The following is a 16,672-nucleotide window of genomic DNA, read 5'->3' as shown; positions in this document are numbered from 1 at the left end:
TCACTTGGAAGAGGGAAATGAAAATCGCTTGGGAGAAGAGAGGGAAATGGAAATGATGAAGATGTAAAAACCCACCTCACACCTTCATCCTCTCCTAGTCATGCTATTGCTTTCAACCGTGCCAGAAAAGGAGGTTGAAAAGAAAATGGGTGTGCACTGCATTTTTACATCGCATTTTGTGGCAATGAGGGCATCAGAAGACTGCATGCATCACAGATGGGCAGTTTGAAAGAAGAGTGTGGAAGAATGAATCTCTGAACAATCTACATCCAAGAAAGAACAGACCCTGTCAGGCTGGAAACAGGCTGCTATCAAACAAGATGATATTAGCTAATAGTTATCAGATGGGTAATAATCCACTGCGGCTTGGGATCCAACCTGTGTACTGTGCAGCAGCAGACAAGACTCCAGCTTGGGGGTGAGAAGAGAAAGTCAGAAAGATGAAAGGTTGTTTTGGTTTGGGGGGTGGGGGGTGTTTTCTCTTATTTTCTTTTTTATTTTAAGCAAGGCAATCCAAAACAGCTCCCAGAAGCTACTGAGGTAACATATGCCATTCAGCTTTGAATAATGAGCTGAAAAGCATGTAAATAATACCCAGCAGTAAGAACAAAAGACTTTGCCTCTTTGTGCCAATTTGTTCAATGCCTTCATCCTGACCACCTTACTGCTTCTGGGGTTCTGCTACCATGATACTAAAAACCAAGCAACGAGGACAGACATTTTATTTCTCTCGTTATACCAGCTGGAGCTTGAATAATTCTATAATACCCACATCTTACTTCCCAAGAGTGCTCTTCAGCATACTGACTTTTTATCACCTTTAAAACGGAACCACATAAAATAGCCGGTTAAACCGGCAAAGAGACAACTGAAAGGCAGTTCCACACCAGGAGGTATGATTTATCTTGCCCACTGGGAAAGAACATTATGAGGCATCTTTAGGCTCTCAAAAGCTCAGCTGTCCAAAGCGGTTTTCAGAGATTTAGCAGTATTTTATCAGTTTTCCCTCAAAGACTGACCCCGGCTGAACAGCTGCACAATAGAAGAGGGAAGCTGCTCCTTTGGCAGTGCTGACCCCACCAGCACAAGATGAAGACACCTGTGGCTTATTTGCACACTCATCTTTCAGTGTCTTCCATAATTGGAAAACTTTCTGCAGAAATGGATCTTAATATAAAACTCTGGCCCAGAAATGGCATCTATATTTAGAAGACAAAGGGTACATCTGTTCTTTCTCTTTTTAAGATGTATTTTTTGTCAGTGAGAAGGAAAAAGGCAGAAAATACCAAGCTGAGCCAGTTTAAGGACTATATGCTGTACAGTTTATTAAATGTGATTACTGTTTCAGAAATAAAGTTTAGGGCATTATTAAAACATGTAAGACTAAACCAACAGGCTCAGAGAGGCTTAGAAGTCCAAGAACTTTCTCACAGAGTAAGTAGGGCATGTTTCAGGTAGTGCAATGCTGAAATTACCAGCCAAACATCATGCTAAGAAGAGGGTCATAGAAGGAAAAACGTATTTGATTGCTCATTTTCCATTTATATTCTGTATGGTGACATGTGATAGGAGATGAGTATGAACAGAGAACTTCCAGGTGTTCAGGTTTTGTCAGAAGTATTTAGAAAAAAATTCTCAGATCATGAAAGGTTATTGTGCATCTTCCTGGACAAGTCATATAGATTCAGCACACAACATGCAACACTGACTTTCTTTAGAGCATTAAAATCAAGAAGGGCCACTTGATGAACTCCATTTCAAGGATGTACAAAGTACACCCATCATGGAGGGAGAAGTCAAAAAGAATTCACTCCTTTCTCCACCAAAAAAACACCCCACAGTTGTTTAAGTGTCACTGAAACAAAGTAATCAGGAACATGAGATTTGGACAGTCAAGCAGAAGGCATTTTACATTCAAACCTACCTGCAATCCACCACAAGGAACAAATCAAGACTCAGAGTAGTCAGAGTTAGGGCTGATGTTCTCTCCTTAACTCAGGATTTTTGTGCCTTTTCCCATTACAGTTTGAACCAGTTACTCCTTCTGTTAAAGCATATTTTTGACCATGATATAAGTATGATTGAAACCTGAAAGCAGAGAGCTAACACTTCACTGTGCACCTCTCATAACCAGCACAGCTCTATCAGTGTGCGCTGGATCTTCCGTCAGCTCATCAGCCTCCGTGTCCCAACGCTTCGCTCCACGTGCTGGTGACAGCAGTCCCTCACTCAAGTCCTTCAGTGCATCCTCTGCTGGGAAGCAGAGGAAAGATGCTGTGGAATACACAGATCCCAACATCTGGACAGGCCAGCAGATGAAGACGTATCAGCAGACACTTGCCAGACACACAGGTATGAAACCAAACTATATTATACATAGTGAAAATAACAAAGTCTTTAGCTCCTTTAAGAAGTAATCCTAAAGACTTAAAGCCTGAGCACAATTAGGAGCTAAGGAGGTCTGGGACTCTGAGGAAACCTAGATACAGTGCCTGACAGCTATAAGGTATACAGTTGCATTTAGTTTCCTTTAAAGAGGAGCTTTCATAGAAGGTTAAAAAACATGCACAATGTAGTCATTGTTCCAGTACTCTTGTTGGAAGTACCCATGTGCCTATAAACCCTTCCAAAAACAGCATGGAGGACAAGTTTCCACCCATCTCTTCACCACACTGTCAGCTACACTAAAAAGAGCACCTAAAAGACTTCTTGTTACCATTTCTCCCGGTGGCTCGTGCTATTCAACACAGCACACCTCTCAGTCATCAGCCAGCCAGCTAGGACAAATACAGCTAAGAGCACACAAGTTTATTTTTGTATTTCTCCAAAGAGAAAAGTCTCTCCTTCACATTCAGCCTTGTTGAGGGTACAAACTTTCATAGCTATGGTTTGTCAGCACATGCTAGTTAGGTGCTTAACACGTATAGCCTGTGTACAAAGTAATCATTGGTTGCAAATAAAAAAAAATAAATTAATGGGAATAATCAGTTAATTTTAGAGACCATAAATTCTACCAACTCCTGTGAACTGTGCAGACCGTGAGTACTTCATAGATAACTGAGCTATGCTGGAAGATCACTTACCATAATGAAACTATGACTTAAGTATGAACCATTTACTATTTGTGGTTAAAAACCCCACATGTATCTCTCTTCAGTTACCCTGACTTTTATTTCCTGCCAGAACTATTCAGGTGATCCAATAAAGACCAAAGCTTCTGGATTCAAATTCTTAAAGGCTGATCCACCTCTCAAATAGCTAGAGCACAGTAAACACACAGGGTTTAGTATCATTACGTATGGGAGGTACAAGATGCAGGGAAACAGCCACTTCCAGCCAGTGGGTTCTGAATTCAAAGGGACTTAAGTTTTCCAAGTCAAAAGAACAGGGCTTCTGTTTGTTTTGTTTGTTTTTAAATTCTTGGAAAGAATGCAATACCTTTTTCTTAGCCCTGAAGACAGCCACCTTAAACTCTGGGTGTGACCTTAGATAAACAGAAGACAGTGCAGACTGAGATCAGGTTATGTTTCAGCCCAGAGGAGATTTCAAGTCCAGAATGAAGATACTAAATTTCTCCCCGCCACAAGCAGTATTTTATTTCATGGAATAGACCCATCTAACATTGCTACAATACCACCTGCAGGAACCAAAAAGCAGAAAAACCACCATAAGCCGACGCCTAAGAGCAGTCTTTGCAAGGCATAAGACTGAAGAAAGTTGTGACCTTTTCAAGGGTGCTTCACCATGCTTCAAGACAAGTTTGTTTGCATTCATGCACCGTGGCAGAGGGCATCAAGACACCCGATTCAGACAGCACCCTTCCCAGCATGTCACAAGGCAGGCAGACAAACGGCAAGAGGCAGTGAGAATGCAGACCAAGCAGCAACATGACAGAAAGGAATCCAATGCAAGGCTGACAAAAGTCCCAACAAGAACAGCAGAAAAGGAGGAACAGCAGCTTTATGGACATGTATTTCGGGGAAGAGAATGCAAGATATGGGTCACTGACTGCAGGAGCCAAAGTAATGGGCCCTCTGTTCCAGCTGGAGCCACCACCTCCCATTTACTGTGTGACTGTAGCTCCCTTGAAGGAGCACTGTCCCTCACACCAGGTGAGTTACCTGGTAGCTCTAACTATACCCTATACTCAAACCAAGTTAAAAAACCACAAGGCCTAATGCAGACCACCTACTCTTTCTGCAGGCACGTGGCTTGGTCATGGACCGCTGCAAGGGAAGAAGCACTGGCTATCTTGGAGAACTTCAGCAACTACAGCACACTAGAAATTCAGACAGTGAAATGGTACTAGGAGGGCCCTGTTCACAGAGCCTGTGGGACACGGATGGGATGATATGGACACAGACAGAACAAACAAAACAGCAAAAGGTTTTGAAACAGAATGAAACAGATCTTAGTGCTTATGTCTGGACTCTTAGGTAAGTATTTTAAAACTTGCTCCTTTCTGACTTTAAATGCAAGGAGAAATAAAAGGAGAAGCTGCACAACAGGCAATGAAGTAACTCTTCAGGACAGGCCAGCATTTCCAGCTAGGATCTTTCAACAAAGTAAAAATCCTACTGAGGAGTTAAAAGCTTGTTGCAGGTAAGTATCAGTGGTTTCGGGCACATGCTTTTATGACCAGTCAAGACAAACAGAACAGCAGTAGGGCTCAAGGGAAGCCAAAAGCTGAATTAAGACAACGAGTCCTGACTGAAAAGCTGCTAGATTGGTTCTCTTTACTTCTAGAAAACACCTTCTTGTGATGGGAGAACTATTCTGCATTTGGAGCGCAAGGTTAGTTCTACATTTGAGCAGCGCTCAGTACCAAGTGTTTAAGCTGTTCTCGAGTGTGGACTCTGAATTGAAGCTGCTGTGAATAAGCTTTTGATAGGCATGGGCACCTATAACCCTCACAATGTGCACCAGAAGCCTTTACAAGGTTGATACTGCTCCTTGAGTCTGCACCAGAGCAAAATCTAGATTTTAATTTTAACCCTTGGCAGGAGGGAATGGGGTGGGAGGTGCAGAGGGAAGGAATGTGAAGAAATAAAAGGCACTGGCCTGGGATAAACAGTGCAGGGATGAAGGGAGTGGTTGGGAGTAGAGAAGGGGTTGAGCAAGAAGGACCTTTTTTCCAGTACCTGTTCCATTTGCGGGCGCTGTTACCAGTATGTCCGTGCACTGTCCGAGGGCTTAAGCTGCCAGCTCATATGGCTGCTACTGTCCATGGCAGCCAAATACAACTGTGATGACGCAAGAAAGAGAGAGAAAAAGAGAGTGCAGCCTCAACGTGCATGAAAAACACAGTGCAAGCAAGTGAAACGCTGTGGTGTGTGTCAGTGACAAGGTGGGCGCTACAACCCTAAGGGAATAGCCCTGTGGCAAGAAGGAGAAAACAGAAGGAATGAGAGAAGGGAAAAAAACAAACAAACAAACAAAAAGCCAGGAAAAGTAACGGACAAACAATGCAGCAAGATCATCACATCTTAGTTTTCACCATCCGTTTACAGAAAGCTAAACTGAATATATCTGCTCTGTCCACCCACTGGACATAATCTATTTGGATTGTTATCTCCTTCCCCTCCCTCCCAAAAAGAGGCAGGGACATGTGCATTGGTATTCCCTTTTCATCTCTCTCCACCCACAGATGATTTGCTATGATAGTTACAATTTCTGCCTCAGTATAGTCTCAGCCACCTGCTATGGAGAGCTGTGAATACAAAAACCCCAGAAAAACCCCCTTCCCTGCTGCCAGCCAATATGAGAGTAGACAGTATTCTTCTTCCCTCCACCACCCATCTACTATGTCCCTTCAGAAAACACATTTATCCTATAGCCTGTTCCTTGCCTCGTCTAGGGAGAAGCTCTCCTTGCTTATAGGTGCAGTGTGTACTCTCCTCCTCCCCTGGCTCCTGCGCTTCCCTATGTTGACGGCTGCCAAGTCAAGTTACTCTTGAAAAAAATCTCATCTTTATCTACTCTCAGAAACCAGCCTAAGGCACCAGGACAGATCCCCCTTCAGAGTATTAATGCAAAGAGTTGCTGAAGAACCAGGGAACTTCTTGCATAACTAAGGCCCCTGCAGAAAGGAGTCTGCTTTCTCTGAAGCAGAAGAGCTGCAAGGCAAGGGGAAGCAGGACCTTAGTCTACAGACACCGAATGAACATGTCTTGGCAGTACCAGAGGGACAGTGTCCTCCTTGCAACAGGAAATGCCAGTGGTAAAGCATGTGCCACACTGTACTGTGTGCAGCACACTTCTCCCAAGGACCATCTCGTTGCTGAGAGCAGATAATGCTACCAGAGCTTGTGATCAGAGCACCACCAGGGATTAGGAGAAGCTCTTTGTGAAGGTTGGAAGAGGTCTGGCCAAGTATAGAGACAAGGATCAACTCTCTACTTTTCCACTTTCTCTACAGCAAGATGAACTGGTCCTTTTGAAGTGAAAACATGAATGTGATGTCCTCTTTTCCACAACAATTCCTACTCTTTCATCCTCCAACCTCCTCTCCCTCCCCTTCCCATGAATTTGAACCATGCACCACAGTGTGTATTTTCTTTACCTATACCTGAAGACTGGTTGATTATTAAGCATGCTACTACTCATCCTCTGTAATCACACCACCAAGTTAGTGAGTACTGCGATGGCATGTTCTCCAAGTTCTGGTGTAAATAAGGCTTACAGGATCCCGTGAAGGAGGGCAAGATTCACCTAGTTCTTACACAGACATGAAGGAAAGCCCATGTTTTATCCAGCATACAGAAATGGCTATCAGGCTGCTCCAAATACCAAAACCTTCCATGAAAGTTGTTGGGTTTTTTTCCTCCATAGGAAATTAAATACAAAAATAGATTCTAAAGAAAGTAAAACAGTTGTGAAAGAAAGATTTAAAGAAAAAAATCTCAACAAAAAAAAAATACAGGTTTCATCCTACCATCTCTTTAGGGCAGATTAAGGAGAGAGGTTCAGCAATAACTCTGAATTTACTGTTTTTACAAGTTTCTTTTTAAACTTGAGGAACCAGTGCCACAGATAGCAAGTACACTGCATGCAAGTGAATCATCCTGCTGAAGTCACCCATCAAGATACTCATGCACTTCAGTGGTGGCAGGACTGGGCCCATAGAATTACCAGTGTTAACAGATTGAGATTTATTCTTTTCATGTGCAATGTGCAAAGTAGCATAGCAGGGTTTTATTCTCCATGGCAGGTGAGACATGGCTTGTCTATTCAAATTGCTGCCATTTATGGGCCAGATCCTGTGTTTGACTGCACAGTCAGCTCCCTTGAGAGTATACAGGAGTGGTAAACGTGTATTCCCCAAAGTTGCTGAAGCAGAGAGGAGCAGTAAAGAGAGACTTACTGAGGGAGGTGGGGACTCCCGGCCAATGAGCGGGGTATTCTCGCAACGGGGGTTCTGGAAATTTGCATTCTGGCTCCTAGGAAAGGAAGACACACATGGTAACAGGGGGTACGTGCCATGCTTCTCTGGGGAAGGTCTCTGATGGTGACATGGGACAGAGCATATGTACCCCCAGAACTACCGTATCGGGTCAGTCTCCCTCAAAGCTTTTCTTACAGGCCAGGTGGATCCCCCTTTTTTAGACAAGGGCACAAAACCAGCATTACTTTCCTCAGACTGAGCACTATCTTTACACTCTTACTCAGAAGGGCCTGCGCTGAATCATGTCAAGCTATTTAAAAATAGGTCTGTGTGAAAATCTGCCTCCCTGCAGTGTCAGAACTGACAAGCTGCAGCAATGGAGATAAAATGAGGACAAAGTCTAAGGGGAAGAACAAAATGATGTGCCAGCCCCAAAAAGACAGGTCTTGAAGGTAGTCCAAACGTGATCAGGGTTAGGCACTTCTGGAGAAAGCTCTTAAGATCCCACCTGGACTAGGTAGCTCTGGACTGCAACAGATGTCAGAGCTGACTGCAATTGTTGTGGAAGGACAGAGCCTGCAGGTTTTGTCTTGGCTCTCAGTCTCTCAGGAGACTTAAAATCTTCTGTCAAGAGTGCTCTGCCTGAAGAATTAAGTCTTCTGGTGATCAGAATCATTGTGTAATAGAGAGCCCAGACAATACTTTCCCCACTTCTTTTCTCTAGACAGATTTCTAAATCCTGCAGGACAAAGCTGTTCACATTTTGGAGCATGCTGTCTAACACAACTCTGTCTACTGCAGCACTTTTAAGCTATTCCTTTCTCCCGCAGTAGACACTCATAAGAAAACACGCCTTTTGACACTTTGGACAAAATCCTTCATCACTTTCTACTGCTTGGTCGAAAGTGCCTCACAGCACTTAAATGACAACAGAAATCAGAGTGATGCAACCTGGGCGAGCTGCAATACAGCCTTCTTGTCAGGATACTCACATGTACTCTGTGACGGGAGCATTGCTGACTGTGTGTGCTGCTGCTGGAATGCTGGTCTCACTGCCATAACTACTCCCACAGCTATAGAGGCTGGGCATGTGCACTCTGTAAAGATTATCGTGTGTTTGTCTACTCCCTTGAGCAGCTGATTCTTCTTCCCCATCATCATCTGAGCTTCTGCAAGAAGGAGAAAGAGTTCCTCCTAGAACCCTACAATTACCCCACATGTGGGGTTTGCAGGAAACCATGGTAATCCTAGAAACCTCCCAACCATCTTCCACACCTCCACATATATACCCGTTTGGGATGCCTCAGGGTGGCAGTGTCAAACACAGCCTACACCACAGTGACTCAGACCTCCCACAGATACCATCTGGACTTTTATACTGCGTGGTCCCCTAGAGCCTCCCTATGGTCTTCTCTCAGCGCTTGGCAGACAGCACGGTTCTGCAACTGCCCAGTCATACAAACAAAGGATGGGCACACATCCTGAAATACACAGCACTCAAAAAAAAAAAAAAAAAATTAAAAAAGGCAGGCAGTGGGGATTTGGTGCCATTCACCCCACAGAAAGCATCCTTCAACAGTGCAATCTGTGTCTTTCCATTTCTTGTAGCCATGTCCAAAGAGCTCTTAAGGATAAGTCTCTGTAGACTTCTCTGAACTCCCATTCTGGTTACAAAGGGATTGCTGATTGCTTCAGCATCTAGCAAAATCTCAGAAGTCCTTACAGAGACTAAGTTGCAACATTTGTGTCTAAAGGCTTTATTCTCTCAAAAATGCCAGGATTTTAAATCAATTTTGATGCAGAGCAGAGCTGTTTGCCAGCTGGTTCCTTCCCTCCTTCCCATAGTATTCTCTTGTCTCTCTCATATAATATACACTGCTATTTTATCTTCCTAATCATGGAATGAAGCACCAACGTTTGAAATATATTTTAGCGACACTTGACAAAGCTAGTAAAAGGTTCTACAGGAAGCACTTTGTTACAGTGGGGAGACAGCATAGACATCACTAGAACATCCCAAACATCACCTGCAGCTTCTGTACCACGAGGTGGCACTGAAGATTTATTCAGGGAATTGCAGCCTGCATAGCCTCTTACAGGCAGTAAGTATGACATCCTCCACCCCCGGAGGGAGGCAGAGGAAGAAACGGTGCTCCGGGGAAAGCAAGAAGGAATCCTTCAGTTCACAGCAGCAGCCTGCGCCTGCTGGGGTTGGCAGGGCAGGCAGCAGCCCACGTGGGAGGCAGCACAAGAGATACCACTACGTAAACCTTTCTCCTTCAAACGGGCAGACTATCATTCTCTTCTTGATAATGTCTCTGCAGCTGCATGTGGAAGAGATAAGGAAACCAGCCATTTTCTTAAGTGCTATTCTGACGCATTTCCCAAGGCTTTCTCTGTGGGCACTGCAGGCCTGGCGGGATCTGTCTTCCTGCTATTGTTCAGGATGTTCCATTTTACTTTGAACCTTGAGCTTGGGCTTGGACCACAAAAATCATGTTTCAGGGCCACAGATAAGAATTTGCTGCACAGACTACTGCTCTTCTGTAAGAACAGAAAACTCAAAGCTATTTTAATAGCTGCAGGTGGTGCAGCAGCCAGTCAATGACATGAAGGTTTGCTCAAGACTTAGTGATCAGCCTGGTTACCATCAATAATACTAGTTCCAAACAACCCTGCTGTTAGATGATTGCCACTAATTTGCAAGTACCTCATCTGCCCATGCTATTGCCAACAAGACAGTTGCCGGTTTTTCTTAGCTGTGCAAGTCAGTCACCCCAGTGTGAGCAAGCCAAAAGGCGAGTGTAAACGGCTTCCCAATCCAATTCTCTTCCCCATACTAGAACAAATGCCTCAAACCAATGCAAGAGAATAGGTATTTTACAGAGATGGCACATAGTTCAAGCATTACCTCTCTCTACAGCTATAATGATTCATCTCTGACTTGACTCATACTCCTACAGTGTACTGAGTACTCTGCACACATAGTATTCAAGTGCAATAAGGTTCAGATGTAAATATTAACCACAGCCAGAGCAAAAGCCAGCAGTTTTTTTTTTCTGTTGGGCCTGTGCTTATAAAGCCTCATCCCTCACTCCTGGGATCATATGGGAAAGAGCTCCATATGCTCATGGGCACAAATCCAATAGCCAGTCTTCCTTAGGGAAGAGCTCCACAATGCTACAGGATCTAAACCCTCTCTATACCTCTTTTGCTGCCAAGTGTGTGGGACGCTGCACACAATGGAACTGAACATGAGGGCTGTGACAAAGGAGAAGAGAACCAGGTAGATGAGGCCTTCCACTCCATCATAGCAAAAGCCCGTCAAAGCCTGGACGTAATCCTGGAGAGAGAAATGAGCAGAGTTTCCTGATCACTATAGAGTTAACACTGAGCTCTAGTTCAAAAGCCCTTCCCCCGGACTACGTTCTCTGAAACAAGTGAAGAGATCATAGTTCCTTTTCCAGAGCAATTTCTACTTTAATTTCAGGGACCCCAGGTGTTTTTCATAACTGATCTACTTTAATTTCAGGACCTCAGGTGTTTTTCATAACTGATCTAACCCTTATTTTCCCCTCACAAGGCCCAGCTCAGATTTAGACACTGAAATATTTTCAATCCCACACAATAAGACTTGAAGAAAAAAAAAAAAAGAAAAAAAAGCCAAGGCAAACTTATCCACCCAACTTAAGATACCACATTTTTCATTAAGCTTCTCAGTTCCCTCACTACGTCCCATTTCCCAAAACCACAAGCATGGATTATCTGTTTCTCTGCCTTCAGAAACGCAGCTAGGACAACAGTTAGGCCATGCTATATTGCAGCTATAAGGCATTCCATTCCATGGGAAAGGCTACAAGTTATGTGCCATAGAAAAAAAACCTGAAGGCCCCTGAAACCTTAGGGCTGCAGTTTATAGATGTATAAAGGCCTGTTATCTAGTTTCCTATGTTGATCTTTAAACAGAACGCTAACTTGATCCAAATTCCCATTCTTCTTTCTGCTGGAGTCAATTGGTAAAAGCTGTTGTAAGCTGTTTTGGCACACCAGAGATTCGAAACTCCAAAATAATCAGTACACTACAGGCTCTACACCCACTTTGTTCTTTCTTAGCTCAAGCCCAGTTACTTAGTACTCACCAAATGCAGACTCCGACAGTCTACTAAAGCTGTCAGTTGCTGCAAGTTGATCTCTGTTGAATTTAAAACCTCCTGGATCCGAGTAAGATACTCCTGTAAGCAACAAGCTAGTGATTACTGCAAGGAAACGGCTTAGCTGGAGCCAATCTTGGGCTTTGAACAAGGGTAAGGGAAGCCAGAAAGCACAGCAAGAGCAAACTTGAGGAGAGTTACCTTGGAGGTGGGGTGCTCTCTGCTTGCTGACCTCATGAGTTCCGTAACATCATCCTGCATTTCTACCAGAGCCTTGTGACTTCCTGACAGCTTCTGCTCAATACAAAACATTGCATGTTTCAGCAGTTCAGGCCACATGCACCAACAGAACTCCTGGGAAAAGACTTAATTCTACTTCCCAAATATTGAAGCATCATCTGTATGAATGGTACAAGTTAAAGGGTGTCTCAGCTGACATGGGTGCAGCTGCGATAGGGTTAAGTTTGACTTTTACAAACCTGGAAGAAGTACAGACAGAAAGAAGAGGGGAAGGGAAGAACCAAAATAAAAAATAACCAACACACATACACAAAAACCATACACACAGCTGGGGTCGGCTCCAAGGACAGAGGGGAAGGAGAAAGAAAAGACACAAAGCACTCTTGTTCTCACCACAAAGCACAGCTGGATTTTCCTAGTAAATCAGAAGGCTGAGAAAGACTTAATGTTGACACTAATGTTGTTTGTATTGGGGTGCAGCCTTTATATGCCATTAAAGCATCCACGGGAATTACACATGCAATAGCATGTCAGAGAGTATACTGAGCAACCAAAAATGCAACAGATGGCAACGGTGCATCATACCACAGCTTGAAGTGTTCCTACCCCACCCTTTAAAACAGAGGAAGACAAGACTTAAAAAATCCTAAATATAAATGGTGAAGCAGCTGGTGTCTGCCAAACAGTGGGTGGTGTGGGTTCATTTTGGTCTCTGATACATAAGACAAAGTTTGGGATGGGCCCAGGTGCTGTTCTTCAGCCCCCACACAAAAGAATAATGACTCACATTTATACTTCAGGATACAAACCCTTCAACATCCAAGGGATTTAAGAGGCATATGTGAGAATCACTCCCTCACCCACAGAAGTGGCTGCATTCTGGGAGTGAAGTGTTGCCACTGTTTAACCAAAAAGAACCTGCAAGAAGAGATTCAAAGCAGGAAGTATGTAGCTTCCCACCCAGGCATTAATTGTGGGTGCTCTGTCTCCACGCTACTGCTCTTAGAAGAGTGCCATGTAAACAAGAGGTACCACAAACATCACCATGGTCCTCACCACATCACACATGGGCCCTTCTAAGGGGGCAACCTGGACCTGAAGCTATGCAGGTAGTGACACAGTTGGAAAAAACTGCTCACTAAATTACAGTGCCACCTCTTGCACAGCTGGAAAGTAGCTTTACCGACAGATGGAGTGCTCCCTAAAGCTAACACCTTGCAACTTGCTGCATGCTATCATCAAAAGCACTTAACCTATACCTTGCAGGATGCTGAGAAGGGGTGAAGGGAGCTAGGATGCTTACACTCACCTGCTGGAAAGGGTTGGGGTATCCAGCACTGCAGGTCATGTAATAGCGGAGAGTATCTACAAAGACAAAAGAAAAGAAAGTCATGCGAGATGCATTGTTCCAGCTTTGCAACGTTTTACAACTGCCACAAGGGAGGTGTTAAGTTCTGAGAGCAATACACAAAATGAAAATGCAATATAAATAAAATCACTTCCCTCTCTCCATGTAGGATTACAGTGCACGGATGGCACTAGAGAAAGGGATGTAAGCTGTCTTTGGGGATAGAAGATAGATTCATACTCTGGTTTGGGGTTTTTTGTTTGTTTTTTCAACAGTGAAAGGCAATGAGGCTGCCACATTACATAGATGAAACATCCAAAAAAGTTTTATTCAGAAGTCAGCACTATCCACTGTATAAACATAAGACAAAACCTCAGTCTAGGAAAAATCCAACTGTATGTTTAATTTCCGCAACTTCCAAGTGTCAGAATACCATTCTAAATACACTGAAAGCAACCACGGGCTACTGCCTAGGGCACATATCAAAAAACAACTCAACTTTCAGCCAAATCACCAGTTAGGTTACCATACAGCCACAAAATACTAGCACAGGAGAGGCAGTAGTGGTGATATCAAAAATACCTGCAGAAGCACACCGTTAGGCCAAAGGAGATGCATACACACATCCCTGTGCTACTACACAATGCTGAATACACCACGTCCTAAATGTAAAAGTTCAAGCATTCAAAAGAAAAAAAAAAAAGGGGGGGGGGGGGGAGGATAAAAAGACATCTCCACAACCAGGGATTCTTCTGTCATGTTCAAGGAGTGGTTTTAGGCAGTGTTCTGTAGAATAACACAAGAAAGTCCTCCTAATCCAAGAAAATCATAACTTTCAGTAATGACATTTCCTAAAAATGGTATCACTTGGAGAGCAAGGAAATGGATGGAAGACAAGTCCTTGTCTTTCTGACATGTTAGAGAAATTTGTTTTGCAACTGGACTTACAAACGAAAGGTATTTGTAGTATAGACTCAATACTGCAGACTTGATCAGGAAAGAAAGTTCTTACTATGTATTAAGATAACAGCAACGTGTTATCTGTTCAAGGGACCTCAGATCATTTGCTGGTAACATCCCAGAAGTTAGTCCTAATACCGAGTAGCTCTACCAGTAATCACAGTACAGTGAAGACGTATCCATAAACTTCCAGATAAGACTGTTACAGTGCTCTGCTAGCAGCATCATTTATTTACAGGCCTGAAGACACAGTTCTGTTTCTCCTCATTCAGATGTGTATGAAGCCAGCCTAGTGCCCCCATGAGCCCTCCATAATACTACAGCAAGTGCTAGCACACACAAGTTACAAATATCAGGCATTCCCCTGCCATTCTCGATAATGCTATCGAGGGAGAGAGCTCTGAAAGACTTGATCATCCAAAAACCTTTCGATTATTTTTCAAACATTTGCAGTTTCTCTTCAGATGAATGGGAGCATGCCAGCTCAGCAAAATCAAGGGTGACGTTGGCTTGGCAAAGACTATAAAAGCCCCAAAACACACATACACTCTGAATTTCCCCCCCCTCCACTAGCATCTTTTTTCTCCATTCTTTTTAATCTTCTGTCCGTGATTTTCAGTAATGCATATTCCAGGCTGCAAAGCCACTCTAATCAGTCCCAGCTCAGAAATCAGTAAAAAGCACAACCACAAGCGAGCAGAGCTGTGAAGAAAGCAGACCTGACTGTACCCTGACTCTGCCGCGCTTCCCATAAATATTGAATGCACCTTTCGGCAAGCCAACACGCTGGAGACCAAGCACTACAGCACAGACTGCCAGCTCCTGCACACTGGCAAAGCAACCTGACAGTTGTTATTTATAATTCATTAGCCTACTTTGGGGCAGCTTCTGCCAGCTGCTCCATCTCCCTTCCACCGACACTTTCTCTGGGATGACTTACATCTCCCCAGCCAAGCCTCTAAAGAGCAATTAGCAAAATCTGGGCAGATAGGAGGGCAGCAAGAACTGCTTTGTGTGCCTCACTTCGGGCAGACCACACAAACAACTGTCCACAACTACTGAGCCAAGGAAAGGACTGCTCCTTCCAGGCTCATAAATCACACTCAATGGATATGGAAAAAATGGATTAAAATGCACCTGCCTTGACAGAACAGCATAGTAACAGCAATCCACAGCATCACACATGGTGACCTAAAAGAGCTGTGATCTCGCCACCTATTTATTTCAAACCAACAAACTACTAAAAGTTTCTCTTGGGCTCCCACAGTGGTATCAAGTTTACATCACCTTTATAAGTGCATTACGTTGCATGAGATGCTGCTCTAGAAATGTTTCTTGAGGGCTTTCTAGATCATCCCTAGTGGGAAGATTACAGATGAGAGTTCCTGATTATCATCATAGTCTGCAGTTTGTAAGCTCTGAACAAAGATTGATGGTTACAAGTGAAGCAAAAAGCAGTACAGTGAAGTAAGTGCTTCCCACGCTTCAACCTGGAAGGCAGGATCAACAAGGCCTCACCGTGGTAGCACTGGCTTTGCAACTGACAAGCACGAGTGACACTCTGACATAAAATGTGCTTTCCAAAATGGCAAAGCCAGCAGGAGCAGCTTTTCCCTGCACTAAACCCAGCTGTGGTGCTTTAAAGCTAAAGCTACATTAGGCAGTGAAGCTGCCTTAAAGGGATCCTGCACTGCAAAGCCCAGAAATTAAGAGGAGCATAACCCCTGCCTCCATACCACCAGGACAGGAAAGAGGAAAGAGCAGTAGGTACCTTCACCAGTTTTAAACCCGGTGGAGGCCTGTACAACACCAAATCTCGCATTTCTGACCAGAAAACAGCTATACTAACCCATCATTTGCACTCTGCTAACAGCTCCAGGCAATTTCTTTCTATAATTATCTTTCCACTGCATTTTCCTCTCAAGGAAAATTGCTGAAGGTTGGATGCGATTTTTGAAGCCAGCCTTTAGGCAATCTAGTTTACAGGAGAAGGGTTCGGCAGGGTCACAGCCACAGCTGCCTGTGCCTGCTGCTGCTAGCAGCAATCCTCCTGACCCACTCCTGGTGCACAGCCAGTGTGGGAGGAGAAGGCAAGGAAGGGAACTACCTAAAATACTTTAATTTTGCAAAGTCTGTTTTTCCTAGAAAGGAAAGTAGAACTGCCTACTAAAGACAGCTTCAGCTGCTAGAACTACATATTGCTTCTGCAACCATGGAGACTTACTATTCACTTCAAAGCCCAGCTGAAATGCAAAAATGGCATTATGCATCCGCCAAAAGGCAGCAAGCAGTTCTGTAGGGTAGAGCAGTCAGAAAAAGAGATCCTAATTAGAAAAAAAATCCCCATACCTAGAACAACTTTCCCCAGCCTTTCTTCATCTTTATTTGAGCATTCTCTAAGCAGCTTCCATTTTACATGCACACCCAGATGAGACTGTCTCTGTGGGTTCAACCAGAGAAAGTTGAAGTATATTGCCTGTGATGTCAAAGGAAGATGACTCTTTTGGCCAGATTTTCTTGCCCAAGTAACATGTTCTCTACCAGGAATCTTGTTTCCCTAAGGCAACAGTCTGATAGCAAAGGGAAATA

At 43.8% G+C, this 16,672-nt stretch overlaps 1 protein-coding gene across 5 annotated transcripts in view; it reads right to left on the bottom strand.

Moving 5' to 3' along the window:
- TTYH3 (tweety family member 3) overlaps positions 1-16,672 on the bottom strand; it is a 79,254-nt gene that overhangs the window by 6,003 nt on the left and 56,579 nt on the right. The window contains exons 8-15 of one of the 5 annotated variants that reach the window (XM_074919836.1): positions 13,085-13,140; positions 11,737-11,829; positions 11,524-11,616; positions 10,591-10,727; positions 8,377-8,553; positions 7,364-7,439; positions 5,142-5,243; positions 2,210-2,253 (exon numbers count right to left, since the gene is read on the bottom strand). In XM_074919836.1, the coding sequence (XP_074775937.1) occupies positions 5,163-5,243; positions 7,364-7,439; positions 8,377-8,553; positions 10,591-10,727; positions 11,524-11,616; positions 11,737-11,829; positions 13,085-13,140 (713 nt within the window). In that variant the 3' untranslated portion in view covers positions 2,210-2,253; positions 5,142-5,162. Of the gene's footprint in view, positions 1-1,340; positions 2,300-5,141; positions 5,244-7,363; positions 7,440-8,376; positions 8,554-10,590; positions 10,728-11,523; positions 11,617-11,736; positions 11,830-13,084; positions 13,141-16,672 lie in introns of those variants that run through there. The other 4 variants (XM_074919835.1, XM_074919834.1, XM_074919837.1 and 1 more) reach the window with 4 other exon arrangements.

Source organism: Athene noctua, chromosome 15, assembly GCF_965140245.1.
Source record: "Athene noctua chromosome 15, bAthNoc1.hap1.1, whole genome shotgun sequence".
In the NCBI taxonomy this organism is placed as follows: Eukaryota; Metazoa; Chordata; class Aves; order Strigiformes; family Strigidae; genus Athene; species Athene noctua.
The sequence above is the reverse complement of the archived record's forward strand: the minus strand, read 5'-3'. Positions and strand labels throughout refer to the sequence as shown.